This window comes from Podarcis filfolensis (genome assembly GCF_964270895.1).
Source record: "Podarcis filfolensis genome assembly, chromosome: 11".
Lineage (NCBI taxonomy): Eukaryota > Metazoa > Chordata > Lepidosauria > Squamata > Lacertidae > Podarcis > Podarcis filfolensis.
The window spans coordinates 9,609,551-9,630,876 of record NC_139613.1 but is presented as its reverse complement, the minus strand read 5'-3'; the positions used below and the strand labels follow the sequence as shown (position 1 = coordinate 9,630,876).

The 21,326-nt window shown below is 45.0% G+C and overlaps 1 protein-coding gene and 1 long non-coding RNA gene across 3 annotated transcripts in view; both read left to right on the top strand.

Moving 5' to 3' along the window:
- Positions 1 to 21,326, top strand: part of LOC310744513 — a 294,405-nt gene that overhangs the window by 30,945 nt on the left and 242,134 nt on the right. The window lies entirely within an intron of this gene.
- Positions 15,439 to 21,326, top strand: part of ZBTB7C (zinc finger and BTB domain containing 7C) — a 97,011-nt gene continuing 91,123 nt past the window's right edge. Inside the window, exon 1 of one of the 2 annotated variants that reach the window (XM_083575657.1) lies at positions 15,439 to 15,759. In XM_083575657.1, coding sequence (XP_083431783.1) covers positions 15,626 to 15,759 — 134 coding nt within the window. In that variant the 5' untranslated portion in view covers positions 15,439 to 15,625. The remainder of the gene's footprint in view (positions 15,760 to 21,326) is intronic. The other variant, XM_083575658.1, reaches the window with a different exon arrangement.

Sequence of the window (21,326 nt, the reverse complement as noted above, 5' to 3'; positions counted from 1 at the left end):
GCCAGGCACTTCTGTCTTCCACTGCCTCCTGCAGTTTGGTCAAACTCATGCTGGTAGCTTCGAGAACACTGTCCAACCATCTCGTCCTCTGTCGTCTCCTTCTCCTTGTGCCCTCCATCTTCCCCAACATCAGGGTCTTTTCCAGGGAGTCTTCTCTTCTCATGAGGTGGCCAAAGTATTGGAGCCTCAGCTTCAGGATCTGAGCACTACCCTGTATGCATTTAAATCTTAAATGGCAGGCAATTCAGTCCTCTGTGATGCTGCCCACTGCCCTGCACAGAGTCGGCTAGGCAATCCAGATTACTGTGTGGCGCAAGTTGGTTTCATTCGCCTGAGAAGCAACCGACCTCAGGTGAATCAAGCAATCGAGCCAAGTTGTGCATTGCAGGGGGAAGCTGAAAAAGCAGGACAAAAGCGGAAAGGGTGGGAAATAGAAATTAAAACAGGGATGTGCAGGATCTGTCTGACTGGAGTCAGGAAAGATTTTCCTTTGGATCAGATTGGCCAATGAACTTAAACGCACACACACACACACACATGATCAGTGGTCATCCTGACCTTGAGAAACTTCCTTCCTGATTCCAGTCAGTCTACATGCAAGCCCAGTCTGTTGTCTGAGGTATCTGAAGGAATCTTTATTAGAGGCAACCTTTCTGCCTCTGGCTGTAACAGTCCCTGGTGTACCAAAGGAAACGACCTTAAAGCCCACCTGCACCTTCCCCTTGGCCAAAATGTCTGGTATACAAAAAGCTAGCTTATCAGGGAGAAGAAGAGCCCTTCTCTGTGGCATGCAAGCTTGAGTAGGAAGACAGAGGAGTCTCCCCAACCCCATTCAGCCTCCTTGCCACTCTTAGGATGAGAGCCACAGATTCGAGGTTATGGTTATAATAATAATAATAATAATTTATTATTTATACCCTGCCCATCTGGTTGGGTTTCCCCAGCCGCTCTGGGCGGCTTCCAACAAAATATTAAAATGCAGTAGTCCATCAAACATTAAAAGCTTCCCTAAACAAGGCTGCCTTCAGATGTCTTCTAAAAGTCTGGTAGTTGTTTTTGTCTTTGACATCTGGTGGGAGGGTGTTCCACAGGGCGGGTGCCACTACCAAGAAGGCCCTCTGTCTGGTTCCCTGTAACTTAGCTTCTCGCAGCGAGTGAACTGCCAGAAGGCCCTCGGAGCTGGACCTCAGTGTCCGGGCTGAGCGATGGAGGTGGAGATGCTCCTTCAGGTATACTGGACCGAGCCTGTTTAGGGCTTGAAAGGTCAGCACCAACACTTTGAATTGTGCTCAGAAACATACTTTCCATCTTCCATCCCCTTTCATTACTCATTGCCTTCCTCTTGTTAGTTCAGGGGTTGCTCAAGTGACTATCCAGTACTCCAGCATAGATTTTTAGGTTTAAACTGGCAATTTTAGCAATTTGCTTGAAAATTATTTAAACTTTGACATTTTAAACTTCAGCTTCCTCCCACTGATTTGTATATGTCATCCCTCCTTTCCTGGTTCTTTCTGAATTAAATTGGGATCACGTAGGAACATAGGAAGCTGCCTTATACCGTGTCAAAACTTTGGTCCATCTGTCTCTGCACTGCCTAGTCTGACTGGCAGGGGCTCTCCAGGGTTCCGGGCAGGTGACAGTCCCAGGTCTACCTGGAACTGTCGCTGGCAATTGAACCTGAGACCTTTTCCGTGCAAAAGTGAATGCTCTGCTGCTGAGATATGGCCCTCGTGAGCAGGAAGTGTCCAACTTAATGGAGCCAACCAATGCTTGCAAAATCAGAAACAGCCAGTGTGCTTCACGATGATGTCATCGTGGGGGTAATCAATCTGGGTAAGCAGATATTTTAGGAAGGAGCTACAGAAACTCAAGGGACGCCGGTGGAGCTGTGGTCTAAACCACTGAGCCTTGCCGATCAGAAGGTTGGCGGTTCGAATCCCTGCGACGGGGTGAGCTCCCGTTGCTCGGTCCCTGCTCCTGCCAACCTAGCAGTTCGAAAGCAGGCCAGTGCAAGTATATAAATAAGTACCACTCCAGCGGGAAGGTAAACAGCATTTCCATGCATTGGTCTGGTTTCTGCGGTCAAATGCCAGCTCCCTCGGCCTGTAAAACGAGATGAGCGCCGCAACCCCCAAGTCGTTCACAACTGGACTTAACTGTCAGGGGTCCTTTACCTTTACCAAAACTCAGCAAAAAGGGGTGTGGTTTTTCCCTCTTTCTCTTTCAACACTAGTCAAAGTACCCGCAGAGAAATGGCGAGCAGGGCCGGCGCTTACTATTAATTATGAACAAGTTCAGCTTTGGCTTGTACAAATAACTTATTGCTATTGAGCGCCTTGTATGAATCAGTGTTGTGTTCGGTTCTGCTGCTGGAAACATTAGTAAACACAGAGGTTTTTTTGCATATGCTGCTGCTTTATCGATCCTGTGGGTTTGGCTCAGTCGCCTCTTCTGGAGCGCAAGGACTGAACGTACAAGTTCTTCGTCACGTGAGCCGATGCCATTGATTGCAAAAGGACAGCTCCCGGGGAAGACATCGGCAGGAATGAGATCTGCAGCGTGTTTCCTTTATTGCTACATGATTGTGTACAGATAGTGCCCCGCCTGATCCGGGGTGAATTTGTTGCAGAGTTTATCCTTTACAGTGTGATTTCGCTGCCTGATCTTTATCCTCGAGCAGCAAAGAGAAATGCTGCTTTTGGCCTGGGGCTTTGCTTTGCTCTTATCGGGAACTGCAGCTTTACTCATGGGAAAAGGAACAGAATCTATGGGAGCCTATTATTATTCTTGTTGTTGTTGTTGTTGTTGTTGTTGTTGTTTTATGCCGTGGGGATTCAGGTCTGCTTGAACGTTGTGTAGTAAAGAAGCAGGTTTTCCGAACACCCCCTAAAACTAAGATAATAGGGAAAATGGGTGAACTGCTGAAATGTATTTCTTAAATTTATTTGTCTCAAGATTTCAATCCTGCCTTTCCATTTCATGGTTAAGCACTCAAAGGAGCTACCATATGAATTATTATTATTTTTAAAGCAAGCAAACAGAAATACCAGACAAATAACAGCAGAAAGTAAAAATAATAATAATATCAACAGCGCAGATTGTAAAGATGGGGTAAAGAAAAAATTTACATAAATACCTGTTTAAATGAATAAAGGTCAGAAATTGGCAGAAAGTGAGCCAAAGAGATGTCCTGTTAGATATCCTTGATAAGAAGAGCCCTTTATGTTTGTTAACAACTATGCTTTCCCTCCTTTTTTCTAAATTATTTCTTATTAGAATGTATATTCTATGCATTTCACAATACGATTAATATGTAGTTCTTTTAACAGAATACAAACATGAAAATACCCAGGCCCTAGTGCAAACAGAACGAGGATTTGTGTTATTTTTGCAATGTTGGTAAACCGCTTTGACACTCCTTTGAAGTATGAAATGGAATACGTGTTATTTGAAAAAGAAAAACTGGTTGTCGGTGTAGTTCGTACAAAAGAGCAGTTAAAAGAAATAGCCTGGTTCTAGTTAATAGCCTGGCTGCTGTGTTTGGAAATACCCTAAGTTTCTGAACAGTCGTTAAAGACAGCTCCACAGAGTGTGTTGCAGCAATCCAGTCTAGATGTTGCTAAGGCTTATATGACCATCATAGCCAGATTGGGCGAAGGAAGAGGAAATAGCCCCAGACACTGCATCATACGGAAGAAGCAGGTTGAGGGGCTCAAGCCAAGCTTCTAACAAAGCATTTGGGATTCAGGGCTGATTCTCCATCTATTGGAGAAACAACTTATCTAGAGATTATGCTGCAATTCCCATTAAAGTACCAAAATGTTCTGTGGGTGCGTAATATTTTTCATGCCAGCATCTTCCAATGGAACAGGAATGGCCAAGTTTTGAAGAGGTGTGTTGAGTCTTCCTTTAGAGTACAGGAACATCTGGTCTTCCAGATGTTGTTATCTCCCATCAAGCCCAGCCAACATGGCCAATGGATGATGGGAGTGGTAGTTCAACATCTTGAGAGCCACAAGTTCTCCATCCACACTAAGGAATGCCAATGGAAGTATCAGTGTTCAAGTATCTGGGGTTGACTGACCTCCCTACCCCATGCAAGAAACTGTAGAATTCAATGGCCCTGATGTTGAAAATAGGCTCCAGAGTTGAGCCTTGGGAATCCCTCGCTCAGTTCACGCTCTTGAAGCCAACCAAGAAGACTCAACTGCTGCTGTTAAGACCTTCCTTCCCTCAGGCTTGGCACTTGAACTCCATGTGGGCTGCTTAATTGCAACACAGTGCCAGGAAGAAAAGGTTGGCTTTGGATCAAGAAGTGCTTTGATTCTTTTCAAGGGTATTTCTGGAACCATCTCCTCTTGTGCAGAAACAAACAAATAACTTGCCATATTTGATCAGCAGGTCTTAAATTGCTTGCATTCCAAATTGCTCAGAGGCTCTCCCTTCCCTTGTGCTCTATCACCATCTGTAAGACCGATTAAAAAGTGTTCTCTTTGCTCTCTGTGTCAACGGGCGATCACAGTAGCTCTCCTTGGACAGTTGCCAAAGGGCTTTTCTGTCTTGTATCATATGATCCGAGAACCTGAGGGGTGCCAGAGAAAGTCTGAATGGGGCTTGGCTGCAGCTGGAGTCATCTGTCACCTCACGGTCCGTATCAGGCAACAGGTATTGGCTTCCAAGGAACTGGATCCAGATTACAAGGGCAGAGTGAGCTCAACAGGACCCTGGAGAGCTTCCTGGCAAAGCAGACGTTGCTTTGACCTAAATTGGGGATGAGGAACCTCTATTTCCCCTAACAGAGCTACAATTACAAGAGTGGTGCGACAATCAATGCCTCTTCCAAGGGAACTCAGTGAGGAGAACTGGGGTTTGCTAAACCACAGAGCCTAGGGCTTACCAATCAGAAGGTCGGCGGTTCGAATCTCCGTGACGGTGTGAGCTCCTATTGCTCGGTCTCTGCTCCTGCCAACCTAGCAGTTCGAAAGCATGAAGTGCAAGTAGATAAATAGGTACCGCTCCAGCCAGAAGGTAAACGGCGTTTCCGTGCGCTGCTCTGGTTTGCCAGAAGTGGCTTAGTCATGCTGGACACATGACCCAGAAGCTGTACACCGGCTCCCTCGGCCAGTAAAGCGAGATGAGCGCCGCAACCCCAGAGTCATCCACGACTGGACCTAACCGCCAGGGGTCCCTTTACCTTTAATACCCCTCAGCACCTTTAACAAACTATACCACCCAGGATTCTCTGGGCAAATTCATGATGTAGTACAATAGTGATTTAAGTGTGACCTAGATGTTGGAACTCCAACTCCCATCAATCTTGACCAGTGGCCAAGTTGTCTGGGACTGGTGGGAGGTGGAGTCCAGCAACCACTGGAGGAGCACAAATTCCCCTAAATGGTAAAGCAGATGTGCTAAGTGTCTCAAGTCCCATATGCAAAGAGGTGGCCCAAGTATAAATGAGAAGAGCTCTGGCTTGCTGAGCAGCCCAGGTTCCAGCCTTTGTCTTTTCTGCCAGGAGCCTCCAGGAGAAGTTAGATATATTGGGTGGTTAGAGAAATGGAGGAACCGTGCTTTCTTGCTCCTTGCTCCTGGAGCTTGAACTACTGGACTCTAGCCTCTCTCAGGAGGTCACAACTGGCGAAACTGTGGCCCTCAACATTTTGTGGGACTGCAACTCTCACAAACCCCGGCTATTGCTCATTTTAGCAGGGACACATGGGAATTGAAGTCCAGCAACATGGAGTGCCACAGGTTTCCCCTTCCTTGATTTAGGGGGCCAGCAGAGTGCTCTCTCTCTCCACACACCTATTTTGGGTGTGTGTGGAAAAAAGGGAAGAAGACGTATTTTGAAATGGCGAGGCATTCAAAATGACATGATGTGAAAAAGCTATGGACATACCTCACATTGGTGCCACAGGCCCAATCTAAGACATGGGTAGGCAAACTAAGGCCCGGGGGCCAGATCCGTCCCAATTGCCTTCTAAATCCGGCCCGCAGATGGTCCGGGAATCAGCGTGTTTTTACATGAGTAGAATGTGTCCTTTTATTTAAAATGCATCTCTGGGTTATTAGTGGGGCATAGGAATTCGTTCATTATTTTTTTCCAAAATATAGTCCGCCCCCACCCCACAAAGTCTGAGGGACAGTGGACTGGCCCCCTGCTGAAAAAGTTTGCTGACCCCTGATCTAAGAGATGCCTGCATCTTGGGTTGCCACTTTCTCCTTTTGTTTACTGCTCTTCCGCCTTTGTCTTGAACGCAACCTGATGCACACAGTGCAGGCAGCTGAAGCTTTGACCACCCCTTATCTCCACATTAGGAAAAGCTGATACATTTCTGTGTGTCAGGTTGCTGTTAACTATACAACGGGAGGGTGATTAAAACAAGCTAGCACATTTAAAAATTATTATTATTATTATTTCTGCTTTTCTGGAGATTCCTCATTCCTCTGTCTGTATGCATTATACGACGTAGCATTCGAAAGATAGTAAGCCCCTTCCCCTTCACTCTAGAATATGCATATTTCACAAAGAATTAATACAGGTATAGACATGTTGCCTGCTGGATCTCACCAAAGGCCCATCTAGTCCATCATCCCATTCTCACAGTGGCCACATGCAGAAATTGAGTGCAAAAGTGCTCTCCCCACTTGTGATTCCTCACAACTGGTATTCAGAGACATATTGCCTCTGACAGCCGAGGTAGAACATACGGCAGTTGTTGTGGTGAGTAGCCATTGATAGCTGTGTCCTCCATGATTTGGTCAAATCCTCTTCTAAAGCCATTCAGGTTGGTAGTAATCACTAGGTGATATCTGGTTTTCAATATTGCAATATATCACCAAGCTAAACATCATAATATACCGATATATCACAATGTCTGAAATAAGGATGGAGCTATGCAGCTGGTTTGCCATATATTGTTGGGTCAAAAATTATGAAACCAATATCACAATGTGGACTTCAAACCGGTTTTGGATGATATATTGATATATCGCCCAGCCTTAGACGTCACCACACCTTGTGAGAGCGAATTCCACAATTTAGCTATACATTTTGTCAATAAACACCGCATTTGGTCTGCTCTGAATCATTCAACATTCAGGTTCCTTAGATGGCTCCTGGTATCATGAGCAAGGGAGAAAAAATTCTCCTTATCTACTTCCTCCAAACCACCCACCATTTTGTACCCCTATATCACAAACCTTTTTTCCCTAAACTAAAAATCCCCGAATGTTGTCGCTTTTCCTCACAAAGGACGTTGCTCCAAGCCCTTGATCATCTTTGTTGCCCTTTTCTGAACCCTTACCCTTTTTTGAGTCGAGGTGACCACAGCGTTTTTGGGCCATTCGGAGTTCCTACAAGGGGCTGACTTGCTCGGCTTTCTATTTCTGTTTAACAAAAGCTTGCCCTTTTATATTACTATTATTAAAGCCTGTATTTCTTTTGACTCAATAAGGCTTTGCGCTTTTGCCACCTCCACCCATCCCAGGAAGGAGAGGGGAGAGTTCAGGGTGGATATGGGAACTCGAGTTTCTGTCGGGCGATGAATGCAAGACTGGGGTGAGTCTCCTGCTGTGTTTAGACTATATGGTCAAGTTATGGGCTGCGATTGACAGCAGTCTGATGGGGAGAGTGATAGCACAGAGCTGCATATTCCCTGCCGGGTGTTCGCTGCCCATAGGAAGCCGTATTGTGTGACTGAATGTTCCCCAGAAGGTGGGGAGGGAGAAGCGATACGGGTCTGTTCTATATATAATTCATCTGTTTCATTAGCTCTGTGGTACCATGGCAAGTGGGAAGATTATTTCCGCGTTTCCGAGCATTGTCCATCCGAAATGGGTGCCTGGTGTTTTCAAACCCCTTTTATTTAGGACTTCCGAACAATATACCCAAATAAATGAGCTCTCTGTTTATCCAACAGAGATCCTATCTGTCCTGTGCCAGGTCACTTTTGTAGCATGGCCACAGTGTGAAGATTTCTCCAAGTGTGTCTGCCTGGGACTCCTGGCAAGCAGTGCCTGAAGGGATTTTATTTATTGATGTGTTTATTTTATTTAATGACATTTATAGGCTGCTTGTGAAAACAAAACCTGAATGCAATATATATAAAATAGCTGAGAAAATGCCGATTCAAGAGAGGTTAAAAACAAGTAGCTATAATACAAGTATCGAAATATAGGTGGTGGTGAATCTTGACCTGCCCTTCCCCTTAAGGGCCCAAGGCGGGTCGCAACTATTTAAAAAGCAAGATTGAGATCTGTTTGAAACAAATAGCAATCACAAGAGATGGGTGGGTCCTAGAATGATACATCTTAGGCGTCGAAGGCTGAGGTAAAGAGGTGCATCTTCAGCATTCCCCAAAAACCGTGTAGTGAAGGTGTGAGGCGCACCTCTGTAGGGAGGAAGTTTCACAACTTAGGAGCTGCCACAGAAGCTGCCATCTCCCGGGAAGGAGATGGTCTTTCAGCCTTATAAAATCAATAGTTTAAGAGATAGTAGACATAACTTTTTTAAAAAATGATTTTGCCTCAACATTGAGCCTTGGGAGTGCAGTAATTATTATTATTATTATTATTATTATTATTATTATTATTATTATTTATTTATTTATATCCCTCCTATCTGGCTGGGTTTCCCCAGCTACTCTGGGCAGCTTCCAACAAAATATATAAAAATACAACAAATCATCAAACATTAAAAACTTCAGATGTCTTCAGATGTCTTCTAAAAGTCAGATAGTTGTTTATTTCCTTGACATCTGATGGGAGGGTATTTAACAGGGAGGGTGCCACTACCGAGAAGGCCTTCTACCTGATTCCCTGTAACCTCGCAGTGAGGGAACCACCAGAAGGCCCTCAGAGCTGGACCTCTGTGTCCAGGATGAATGATGGGGATGGAGGCGCTCCTTCAGGTATACTGGGCCGAGGCCGTTTAGGGCTTTAAAGGCCAGCACCAACACTTTGACTTGTGCTCGGAAACCTACTGGGAGCCAATGTAGGTCTTTCAGGACTGGTGTTATATGGTCTTGGTGGCCGCTCCCAGTCACCAGTCTAGCTGCTGCATTCTGAATTAATTGTAGTTTCCGGGTCACCTTCAAAGGTAGCCCCACATAGAGTTTATAAACATCCAAACCAGCCCTGGTTTATTTAGAGATCTGTTTCTCTCTGTCTTTCATTTTTCCAGCTTTGAATTCAGTTCTCCACAGTTCCTGCAGCAATTTGCAGATTTTCTAACACTTTGTACGCTTGTGTTATGTGCGCAGCGAAAGGTCTCTTAAAGTTTCTCCCTCCTCTTGCCCAAGTTTCCGCAGCCACCCTTCCCTGCCTCTTTCCCTCAACGCCCTTTCCTTCCCTGGAGTCAGCATCATCCACCAACCAGTTCCAAAACCAGTTCCTTAAAGCCAAAAGTTCTTCCGTCCCAGCCTCATGCAAATGGGCTGCAGGTTTTCCTTGATGCCAGCGCCAGCCGCCCAATTAAGGAAATTAATTTACTCTTCCCTGCCAATCTTCACAGTTCAGCATCACGCCACATCCCTCACCCCACAAGCAATGTTTCTGTTGTGACAGTGTGATGGAATAACCAAGGGTGGGTGGGTGTTTAAGGGAGGGGGGAAAGATCTTGCAAATAATAGTGATTATAAACAGAAAAAAACAATTCTTTTCTTTCTTTCAAAAAATCCCAAAACTTTAGGAGGGTCAACACTGGTCCCCCCCCCACTGCCCAGTGTTTCAGCAATGTTGTGTCTGAGGTGTTGTGAGGGGGGGGGGAATGGTGGTCTGTGGCGGCAGCAAAATAAACCATAAACAGTGTTTTAAAAATCTGACTCACATAGATCTTTTCTGAACCAACAGAAACTAACCTACTGTATGAAAGTGAACCTTGTACAGTGGTACCTCGGGTTACATACGCTTCAGGTTACAGACTCCACTAACCCAAAAATAGTGCTTCAGGTTAAGAACTTTGCTTCAGGATGAGAACAGAAATCGCGTGGTGGTGGCGTGGCAGCAGCGGGAGGCCCCATTAGCTAAAGTGGTGCGTCAGGTTAAGAACAGTTTCAGGTTAAGAACGGCCTCCGGAACGAATTAAGTACTTAACCTGAGGTACCACTGTATTCATCTCTCTCTGTCCGCTGTTGTCTCTGGCCCTGCCACTAGTGACTTGGGGAATCTCAACTGCAGCTATCAGCAACTTCTACTTAGAAGTGCATAAAACCCACGTCTTTTCATTTCGAACCTGGAGTGAAAAATGCACCGTTCTGCCAGATTGCTAAGACAGGTCATCTATTAAACAACAGGTGGTGCAATGTGGCCGATTAGAAGAGCCAGCCTTTGACTGTAGCATATTTTCTTCATGGACATGTATATAATTTTCATTGGATTTGTACGAAGGCCATAAAGAGTTTAATTTCCAACTGGAACTCGGTCAATACATTCTCAGTCTTGGAGCACATTTGAGACGTAATATGGAGGATGGGAGCAAAGGGAGGAAATCGGGTCAGCTGGATATTTTAGTTCGGGAGAAGCAATATTAAATGTTTGCCTGCAGCAAAAAGAGGCGGAGGGAAGAAAGAAGGAAGGAAATAAAGTTTTGTGACTATAAGCAGAAGATACATCAGTGGCTCAGTTCAACTCAGGAAAATGATGGGGAGTTTTTTCTTAGACTGCTGAAATCTTTAAGGCCCTGTCCATACTATACATTTAAAGCAGTATCATATCATTTCCAGCAGTGACGGCTTCCCCCAAATAATTTTGTGAACTGTGCTTTGTTAAGGGTGCTGAGAATTTTTAGGAGGTTCCTATTCCCCACACAGAGTAACAATTCACAGAGCGGTTGCAGGACTAGGCATTGGACTCCCCATACCCCCAACCCATAGAAATAAGAGACCAATAAGACTGGTTTTGGGTCAAAACAGGCCCAACTTTATTGAATACAGTGGTACCTCGGGTTACAGACGCTTCAGGTTACAGACGCTTCAGGTTACAGACTCCGCTAACCCAGAAATAGTACCTTGGGTTAAGAACTTTGCTTCAGGATGAGAACAGAAATCACGTGGCGGCAGCAGGAGGCCCCATTAGCTAAAGTGGTACCTCAAGTTCAGAACAGTTTCAGGTTAAGAACGGACCTCCAGAACGAATTAAGTTCTTAACCTGAGGTACCACTGTAAAGACAAAAGAGGTTTGGCTTGGGCATGGGGTAATCTAAATACTACCAGCTCGCCTGCCGGAAGTGATGCATGGTCATTCCAGATGGGGGGTTCCAGTGGCGTAGCGTGGGGGGTGCAGGGGGGGCCGGCCGCACCGGGCGCAACATCTGGGGTTAGGGCAAATCCACGGGTTAGGGGGCGCAAATCCACGGGTTAGGGGGCGCAAATCCACGGGTTAGGGGGCGCAAATTACTTGCCTTGCCCCGGGTGCTGACAACCCACGCTACGCCACTGGGGGGTTCATAGGGTGACCCCACAGGGACCGCTGTGGGGGGAGAGTGCCTTTGGCCCTGGCCCCCCTGGGCACACAGACATGGCCACTCCCCCAGGATCCCTTCAACGGGATACCCCAGTATTTGGAGGGGCAGGCGGAGACTACAACCTCCCCTCCGTCCAAAACAAAGGATTTCCCCAATGCCCAACCAGTTGTGACAATTGCTATGAGGTAGGCAAAACCACCGGGTCAGTGCCAATTAGCCTGGTGGGCAAATTCCTACCTGGCCCCATAAAGAATGGCGACCACTATAGCCACAGCAAAGTCATTGACTAGCAGCTTAAACCTGGGACACAGGAACAAACAGGCTGAGCCGCAGGTGTAAGCTGCTGAAATGGGCAAGGGGTGGCTCCAAGAGAAGCCCACTGTTGGCTCCCTCAGCTCCGCCCCCTGGCACAGCCCAGGTCCCAGCCTGCACCCCCATTCGCCAAAGCAGGGTGCAAGCTAGGATCTGGTTCCTGATAGACGGCGGGGCTTATGCCCCATCTGCCCACCAGGAAGGGCATAGCAGTTTGAATTCCTCCGTCCGGGCCCAGCGAAGTCTCCTCCGTCCCGCAATGTCGCAGCACCAAAAGGGGTGAGTGGACTTCCAAAATAAGTCCCTCTTCCCAGGGAACTCTGGGAGGCGAACAGGGAATCTGCTAGCAACTCTCAGCACCCTTAACAAACTACACTTCCCAGGATTCATTGGGGGAAGCCCAAAGCTGTAGCCACATGTAATAACATAATTAATGATGTGATTGTTATGTGGTTTTTTTCACATGCTGGAAAAAGAATGACAGCGAACTGCAGGATGGAAAAGAAAAGTTGACAGTGATTACTAGTCCTACTTGCCAGATTATATAGGCTCCCCTTAAGGGGAGACCTTTACTGCCTTTTGGCTGGTTATGCCAGGGGTTTGGCCCTTCAGCTTCTCTCCTCCCATGGTCGACTTTACGATGCTAGCCTTCTGTTCTTTCTACACTTCACTCTCCTTCCAGAATGGGGGGGTGGGGGCTCAAACTGGGAGGTGAAAGAGCAGATATACACAAGGGTGTATTCCTCCGAGGGCGATATAACCGGGAAAACACTGGGAGGCAATTTTCTTTTTTCTTCTTCTTCATTTCCAAGGCTGGGTAGATTGGCATTTACTGGACATGGTCCAGATTTTGCTAGGACCTTATCTTGGCGCAGGCATATGGTTTGCACTGGCTCTGCTGATTAATGTACCCAGACACTCCTTAGAAAGCCAGTAGCCAAAGAAGTTGCTGATAGCGGGTTGGGTGTGGGATCGTAGGAGAAAGGTGGGAGAGGACGTTCAGAAACCAAAGGATTCCAAAACATTTTTTTTAAAAAAATAATAATTCCCCTAAGCATTCAACTTCTGCAATTAAAGTAAAGCCTCACCCAACTTGTCAGCACGCAGATTGCGGCTTGTTCGTCATTTGAATTGGTTGGTCGTATTTCAGGAGCTCTGCCCTTAGCAATCAGAAAACTTGGGCTGGATAAAGTTTTGGGTGTCGTCGATAAGGGTAATCGAACTTAGCCTTTCCATGGGACTTTTTAGAGTATTCCGATCTCAGCAGTCCTTACAGCAACCTCATAAATTCGATTAATATTATTGCTCCCATTTGGCAGATGGAAGGACTGAGGCTGGGGGGGGGGAGGGAGGAGTAGGGGAGATATGCCTAAAGGCACCCAAAGAATGGTTCATAGTAAAGTCAGGATTTCAATGGGGATCTTCCAAGGTGATAACTCGGAAGCTGAAAGCTGGCTGCCCAAGCATGCAGAATGAGACGGGAATTGAGAGGTAAATTGCTCCTGAGGTGGTAGAACAGAATATGGCGGACTGGAGATTTAGGGTTGCCATATTTTGAAGAGCAACAAAGAGGACACATTTGCCGACTTCTACTTTCAACTATGGAGCACTATGATGACTCTCATTTTACATACCCATGAAAAAGAGGAGGTGTCCTGGAAAAAGAGGACATATGGCAACCCCTAGATTTAAAAGCAAAGCAAATTACCCTCTTTCCTGGAAGTAGAAGCTAGCACAAGAGGGAAGGAGCTGAGCTAATTTCTCCTTGGTGCAAAAGTTTGTTGCTGTTTTTATGTGGTATTTTTTTAAAAAAAATAAAAATGTGGTAGTGCATTCAAAAGCAAAGACCTCCAAAACCCGTAGTGGTACTATCTATTCCATACCCTCCAACATTTCTCTGATGAAAATAGGGACGTCCTAAGGAAAAGTGGGACACGGGTGGCACTGTAGTCTAAACCACTGAGCCTAGGGCTTGCAGATTGGAAGGTCGGCGGTTAGAATCCCCGCGATGGGGTGAGCTCCCGTTGCTCTGTCCCTGCTCCTGCCAACCTAGCAGTTCGAAAGCACATCAAAGTGCAAGTAGATAAATAGGTACCGCTCCAGCGGGAAGGAAAACGGCATTTCCATGCGCTGCTCTAGTTTCTCCAGAAGTGGCTTAGTCATGCTGGCCACATGACCCGGAAAAACTGTCTGTGGACAAACGCCGGCTCCCTTGGCCTATAGAGTGAGATGAGCGCCGCAACCCCAGAGTCGTTCGCGACTGGACTTATCTGTCAGGGGTCCTTTACCTTTAAGGAAAAGTTGGACATTCCAGGATCAAATCAGAAACCAGGACGGCTTCTGTAAATCCAGGACAGTCCTTGGAAAATAGGGACACTTGGAGGGTCTGTTATTCTACCACCACAGGATTCTACCACTTCATTTTACTGCAGTTGTATTATATATATTAATAATAGCATGGCATGTGCTATCAAGCTATCAGGCTAGGGGTTCAGTTCCTTACGTGCAGGAATTCAGCCTGGGATGGATGCAGTTGGAACTAGTAATCTCCTACACACATTCCTGCCCAGATAATCGCCTCTACCCTCCTCACCCATTTTTCCTCTCCTTCTTCCAACTGGCTAGATCCCTCCGCAACTGCCGTTTCATACGCTGTCAACGTCCCAAATCTACTACCCTTAAAATGCCCTGTATCTGCCTTCGCTAAACCCTCCAGAGGTTTTGGACTAGCCAGTGTTATGGGAGTTGTAGTCAAAACCTCTGGAAGGCATAATAATAATAATACTAAAAATACTACTAATAATTTATTTATTCCCCAGCCACTCTGGGCGGCTTCCAACAGAATATTAAAATACAATAGCCTATTAAACATTAAAAGCTTCCCTAAACAGGGCTGCCTTCAGATGTCTTTTAAAAGTAAAATAGTTGTTTATTGCCTTGACATCTGCTGGGAGGGCGTTCCACTGGGCAGGTGCCACCACCGAGAAGGCCCTCTGCCTGGTTCCCTGTAACCAGTACAGTGGTACCTCAGGTTACATATGCTTCAGGTTACATATGCTTCAGGTTTCAGACTCCACTAACCCAGAAATAGTGCTTCAGGTTAAGAACTTTGCTTCAGGATGAGAACAGAAATCGTGCTCTGGCGGCGCGGTGGCAGCAGGAGGCCCCATTAGCTAAAGTGGTGCTTCAGGTTAAGAACAGACCTCCGGAACAAATTAAGTCCTTAACCTGAGGTACCACTGTAATCTGTAACCAGGTTAGCAGAGGCAAGCCTACATCAAACAATCTCTTCCCTGCTCCCCTCTAAACGCATACCCCAAACACAGTTCACTATATATTGCAGTACAATAGGTTGAAACCTTGCATGGCATAGATATTTTATGGCATATTGCATGTGTGTGTGTAAATTAAGCTCTCTGTGATCCGCGGATGCCTTTTAAATTTGCACAGAAGGAATGCGTTCTTAATAGTTAAGGTGTTACTGATTGCATTTTTCCCTAATTTAATTATGTTTTAACTATATCTGCCTTTTAAATCTGCCGTTTGTCTAGTTAGCTATTCGGAGCCTGTGCTCTCGGTTTGCAAAACTGCTGCTTAGATGGCAGAAGCCTGGGCAAGAGCCTGCCTTTCTTTAAGAAGAAAGGAGGGAAGAGAGAGAAAGTCTTTTCAGAAGAAGGCAGTTGCTGAGAAGGGAACATCCGAAACAGGCGCTAGCTTCCCCCGCGTACTGTTAAGCCTTTCGTACAGGTGGACAGCCAGGGCTGGCTGCCAAATTCTTTTGGTTTAGAGGGAGTGGTGGGAAGGAATCATTCAAACCGCTCCTAGAAGGGCTTAACTTTCCTCTTTCAAATGAGGGACAAGCTACTACGTTCTGCTGCAGACTCACGGGGAGAATGCCTTTTTGCAGATGTCTTTCTAAAACAGAACAGCACGTTTTTACGACTGAAGGCTCCAGGGGAAAGGAGGAGGAAAGAGTTGCGGAGGTAGGTCAGGCTAGTCTTCTCTCTCTCTCTCTCTCTCTCTCTCTCTCTCTCTCTCTCCTGCTTCGCTCTTTCCCCGAGAAAGGGTGGTTGGAGTTTATTATTTTCAGTGCTTCCAAGTTTATTTAATCACAAGGAAGCATCCTGTCTTCTCTGTGCAGAGGCTAATTTGGTTAATTAAAAAAATGTTTCCAGTCCGCCTGAAGTGCCATAGCGTGTTTCGGTTTGCTGTTCTCCTTTTACAGTCTATCACAGCCAACATGTTTTGTTAATTGCTATTCAAAGGAGAAGCTGTGATTCTCTCTCCTGTCTTTTTAGTGCTTCTTAAATCCTTCCAAAACACACTGGCGTCTTGGCTCGACGTCAATCCAGCAGATAGTAACAGCATCTTCAATTTTTGCATGTTTTCCCCCATGTTGGATTCAATACATTATTTTTAATCTTCTTTTTCTTTTCTTTTTTGGCTGCTAAAATGTGGCATGGACATACCTAGTTGTTTTAGTGCCTTCCTGTGAGTTTGGGCATGCTGGATTTTTGTATCCGACAAGATTGCCTCTTTCAGCTTTGTTTGAATCTCCCTTTTGCATGGGGTTTGATTTGTATATCTGACGGTCGCCTTTATGCTCCTTTGTACCTCAACTAACATGTTGAGTAAAGACTTACCCTGGAATTTAATGTTGCGGATGCTCAGGGCTGTAGTTTTAAAAGCCACTCAGAGCGACTGGTTCCACTGCTCTCAGGGAAGAAGTCTGTCATTATGTACGGAAAACAAGAAACTATCTTATAACCATTGTGTCATTGTGATCCGAACTCGGGACGGAATATCCTGTGAATAGCTTTGTGCAACTTTTGTGTGGCTTTTTTTTCTTTTTGCAAATCAGATACTAGGAAACAGATGAGGTACTCATCTTTGTCTTTTCACAGTTCAACCTGTGTGTGTCTACTCAGAAGTAGGCCCCAAGTAAGTGTGCATAGGACTGCAGACTCAGGTGTATGTTGGTTTAAATTTTTTTATTTTTTTTTTGCAAACATTCTCTAGATCATCATGGTGAAAATAATATTTTATACCTTATGGTGTGACATAGAAATTGCAGCAATGTGCTTGATCGTCCATCAGTTTAACCTCTTGCCTCTCATAGCTGAATGAGCCCTGAATGAGGTCAGGATTTGAGATGAGCAAATTTGTCAATCTATGTTTCCCATTTTTCCATTCTTAAGATCATTTCTCCACATTTCTACATCTGTTTTCTTTTTCTTTTTAAAAGAAAAATTCCCTTGTGAAAGTTCACCATCAAATTACTCCTAAAGTTTTGCATGCAATTCCCCTGATAAACACGTCTTTGGAAAGCTTCCCCCCCCCCACAATATAACTTATTTTTGTATACTGTCCTTAATAAGAGATGCATGCAATCCATTATATGCAACTTTGTACAGATTACTTGCTTGGAGAAGTGCCCTGAAAAATTCAGAGGTGTGAATTTTTTAAATAAAAAGATAGCTGTGTTTCAGTTTGCGTATTGTTCTGTAAAGTACTATTTAGGCAGGTTCACTTTTAAATGTAAATGGAATTGAATTGTTCCCCTTCCTTAGCCAGGATGTATACATTTGCTTTTTTCTTCTTCTGCATAATACGTACCTGAAATCTTCGTGGAAAACTGCTATATGGCCTTTCGGGAATAGTGCGTTGTTCAGTTTCTTTAGTAAAGAGCAGCTTGATATCATCAGTCTTGTAGGAATTGCTTTGACTGGAGTACAGATTGTTTAAACAATCCATTGATGGTTGGACTGTGGGTTTCCTTAAATCACACCAAGGTTAGGGACACTGAACTTTTTGTCACTCTTGGGATTTCTGAGGCACAATCGTCTCATGGATATCTGTTAAGAAATTGCACACACACAAAACAATGTGTTTAGCATGTTTGTACACAAACACCCATTTTCGTCCAAAGACTTCGGAGGCTTAACATTTCCCTCAAACTTTGCTGGAAAACGTTGCTAGCTGGACCAAACATTTCCTTGAAATTTAACTGAGGAAGAAGCTCAGAATTCGCCTCAAATATCTCTTTAGGGAAAATCCAGTGATTGCTTTGTGACATGCAGGAAGTCCAACTGCCACTGCCACCCCATGAATGTTTACTAGTCTTTATGGAACTCTTTTTTTTGTTTTCCTCCCAAATTCCTTGCATCTTTTGCATGAGAAACTATCCGGATTTTGCTTTCACTGTTGCTCTAGGCGAAATGTGGGTGGTAGCTCTAGGTTCTCTGTATTTTCTGACAAAATTGGTTCGCGTTGTAGAAAGATGGTGCGCGAGCCAAACAAGCAAGCCTTTTAATGTTGCTGTTGACGTTATTAGTCAAGCTGTCATTATATGTGCTGCTTTCCTGTGCAACACTAAAGGTTGCTCCTTGTAAAGTGGAGCTAAAAACATAGGGCGAGGGCAGAGGAAGAAGCAGGTGTAGCAAGGGTTAAGTGCAGGAACACACAGGGAATATACACACAGAGGCTTAAGACGGCAGTTGAATGGGTTAGCCCTGAGTCCAGTGGTATTTATCCCCCAATAATAAAGTTCGACAAAACTGTCGATTTCTGTTTCTCCCAGTTTCTCATTATTTCAGTCTTATGTTAAGTTCACTCTGCCACATTTCCACATCGTTTTGCTTTTTTTGTTTGTCAAAGTCTGTCCTAACGAAAATTCGTCAGCATTTTAGAGCAGATTTCTTCTTTTTTGCAAGCATTTTTGTTTGCAAGCAATTCCCCCCAATATAATGCATTTTAAATGTTATTTTTAATAATATGTGTATTTTCATCCATACTTTCCCCTGATATACACATTTTGGGTTGGAGAACTTTGCAAAATTCAGCAAAATGCAGGTTTCAAAAGATGGATCTGTTTTGCTTTGCATATTGTAAAGTACAAACCAAAGCAAAGTTTTCCTCCATCATTACCTGAAAGAGCCTCCATTTCCAAAATATAGATTCCCTTGCAGCTCCGATATTATATTTTTCACATTTCAGGGTAATAAATATGTTCTTACAATTGCTCTGATTACATGGCATTCACTGGCAGTAAGTTGAAGGATTTTCGGAGCCCTGTGCATGCTTGCAGAGTTAGTTTCAACAGCTAAGCAAGAAAACATAACATTGTAGCCTAAATAAGTGCATTTGACAACCCTCTACTGCTAGGCGGAAGACCAGCATTCGTCAGAAATTAGTACAGTTCAGTAGCATGCATGCAAAAAATAAATGAAATGAAAGTGAGAACTGGCATAACATAGTGTCTAAAGCATAGTTATCAATTCAGAAGCCATAGAATCAAGGAATTGTAGATTTGGAAAGGACCTCTGTAAGCTTTGGAAAGGCTACCTGGGATGCCTAAATCACAGCTAGGTTGCTGCTTCAAATGTCACCTCTGCCATGAGCTCACCAAGGCGCCTTAAGGAAGTGACTCTTCGGCCCATTTGTCTACAGTAAGTGGACATTACAAGCTCTCGGAGATGATCTCGCAACCCTGGATCCTTTTTTGCTGGTTTAGTGTGTTGTTTGAACTGGGACTGCCTCTGAACTGGACCAAACTGCCTCTATAAGCTGTTGCCCAAAAAGAAACGAGGTTTGGCTTAGCATGTCGTGCGAACCAACTCAATGCATGTGAGGCCCTTTGAACAGTTGTGCTATGAAGATATAATAATAATAATAATAATAATAATAATAATAATAATAATAATTTATTTATACCCCGCCCATCTGGCTGGATTTCCCCAGCCACTTTGGGCGGCTTCCAACAAAATATTTAAATACTGTGATACATCAAACATTAAAAGCTTCCCTAAACAGGGCTGCATTCAGATCTCTTCTAAAAGTCTGGTAGTTGTTGTTCTCTTTGACATCTGGCGGGAGGGCATTCCACAGGGCGGGTGCCACTACCGAGAAGGCCCTCTGCCTGGTTCCCTGTAACTTGGCTTCTCACAGTGAGGGAAGCGCCAGAAGGCCCTTGGTGCTGGACCTCAGTGTCCGGGCAGAACGATGGGGGTGGAGACGCTCCTTCAGATATACTGGACCGAGGTCGTTTAGGGCTTTAAAGGTCAGCACAAACACTTTGAATTCTGAAGGCGATGGATGGTTGGTGTGAGAAGCAGGGAAGAGAAGATCTCCCAGGATGGGAGGCTAGGAGAAGAAAGAGAAGCTCCCAGGTGAGAACTGGGAGAATTCACCTCTTTCTGAGTGGTGTAAGAGTTAAGATTTACCTGTGAGAGAGGACTTTGTATTCTTCTTTTTCTCTTCTCTTCTCTTCTTTTCTGTGGTTTTTTTGGTAATGTATTATGAAAAGTCTTAATAAATTCTTATAAAAAGAAAAAAAGCAGTCACACTACAGAAGAACGTCTTCCTGTTGTTAAATCCCTGCAGCTGGGATTGAAATCTGAATTCAGCTCTCTGAAAGTGCACTTCGTTCAGGTGTACAGTGATGTTCCTAGCGAAGGAAGCATGAAAATTCATGTCATTGCCCCGATCCTACAATAGCATTTAAGTTTGTCAATGTAGTCAATTAGGGCCTCTGAAGAGTACAGCTGTGGTTGTTCGTGATATTTTACCCCATGGAGGGTCTTCATATCTCTCCGTTTCAGCCAAAGGCCTGTTGTGAGACCTAATCACTTTCCCGCTGCGTTCATGCTAGAGTCAGCATTTTCTCCCTCTACACACTGAATGGCTGAAACCACACTGTAGCGATGGATTTCACCACAAAACTATCACACCCCCGAATCCCTTTGTTGTGGGTCTTGTCGATGGCTCAGACTGGTGCTAAAGGATGCTTCTTTTAAGTTATTGCTTTTGTTTTGATTGCAAAGGCAATGTGCTCCAGCAAATAGAGCTCAGTTGGAAGAGCATTGAAATTCTTAATCTCAGGGCACTGGGTTCGAGTCCCGTGCTGGGCAAAAAGATTCCTGCATGGCAGGGGGTTGGACTAGATGACCCTCACGGTCCCTTCCAGCTCTACAATGCTGTGGATCTATTATTCTAAATATGCCCTCTTCATGGGCAGTGGTTCAGACGGACAGCCCTGCCTTTTGAGCTCTAGAGCTGAGTGAGGAGGACACAGTTGGGTAGTATCAAACAATGTAGATCTGCCAGAGCAAGGATTTCCAGTTGCGCAGGGGAACTCCCCCACGCCCTGCCGTTGCTCTATGCTCCCACATCCCCCCCAAATCTGTTCCAGAGGGTTTGGGGAACTTCCAGAACAGATTTAGGGGGTACACAGGGTGAGAAGAAAGGGGGAATATTCCACTGAGCTGTCAAAAGTCCTTACCCTGGCCTATAAAATTGGAGAAAGCGAGAGATATATAGCCGCCCCGGCAGCATATCTCTTCTTTCTGGTATCCAAAAATGCAAGAAGGGCCTTTACACTCACCAGAAGCTCGGCTCTGCCCTCGCCAGTCCTGGAAGGAGCCTTTAAAAAAGTCCCATACGCTCAGAGACTTTGCGCCTGTACATTAGGGGATATAGGAAGCCCAGAGCACTTGTTCTTTAGATGTCCCTTTTATGAAGAGGCACGTAGCGAGACCATTGATCCCCTACT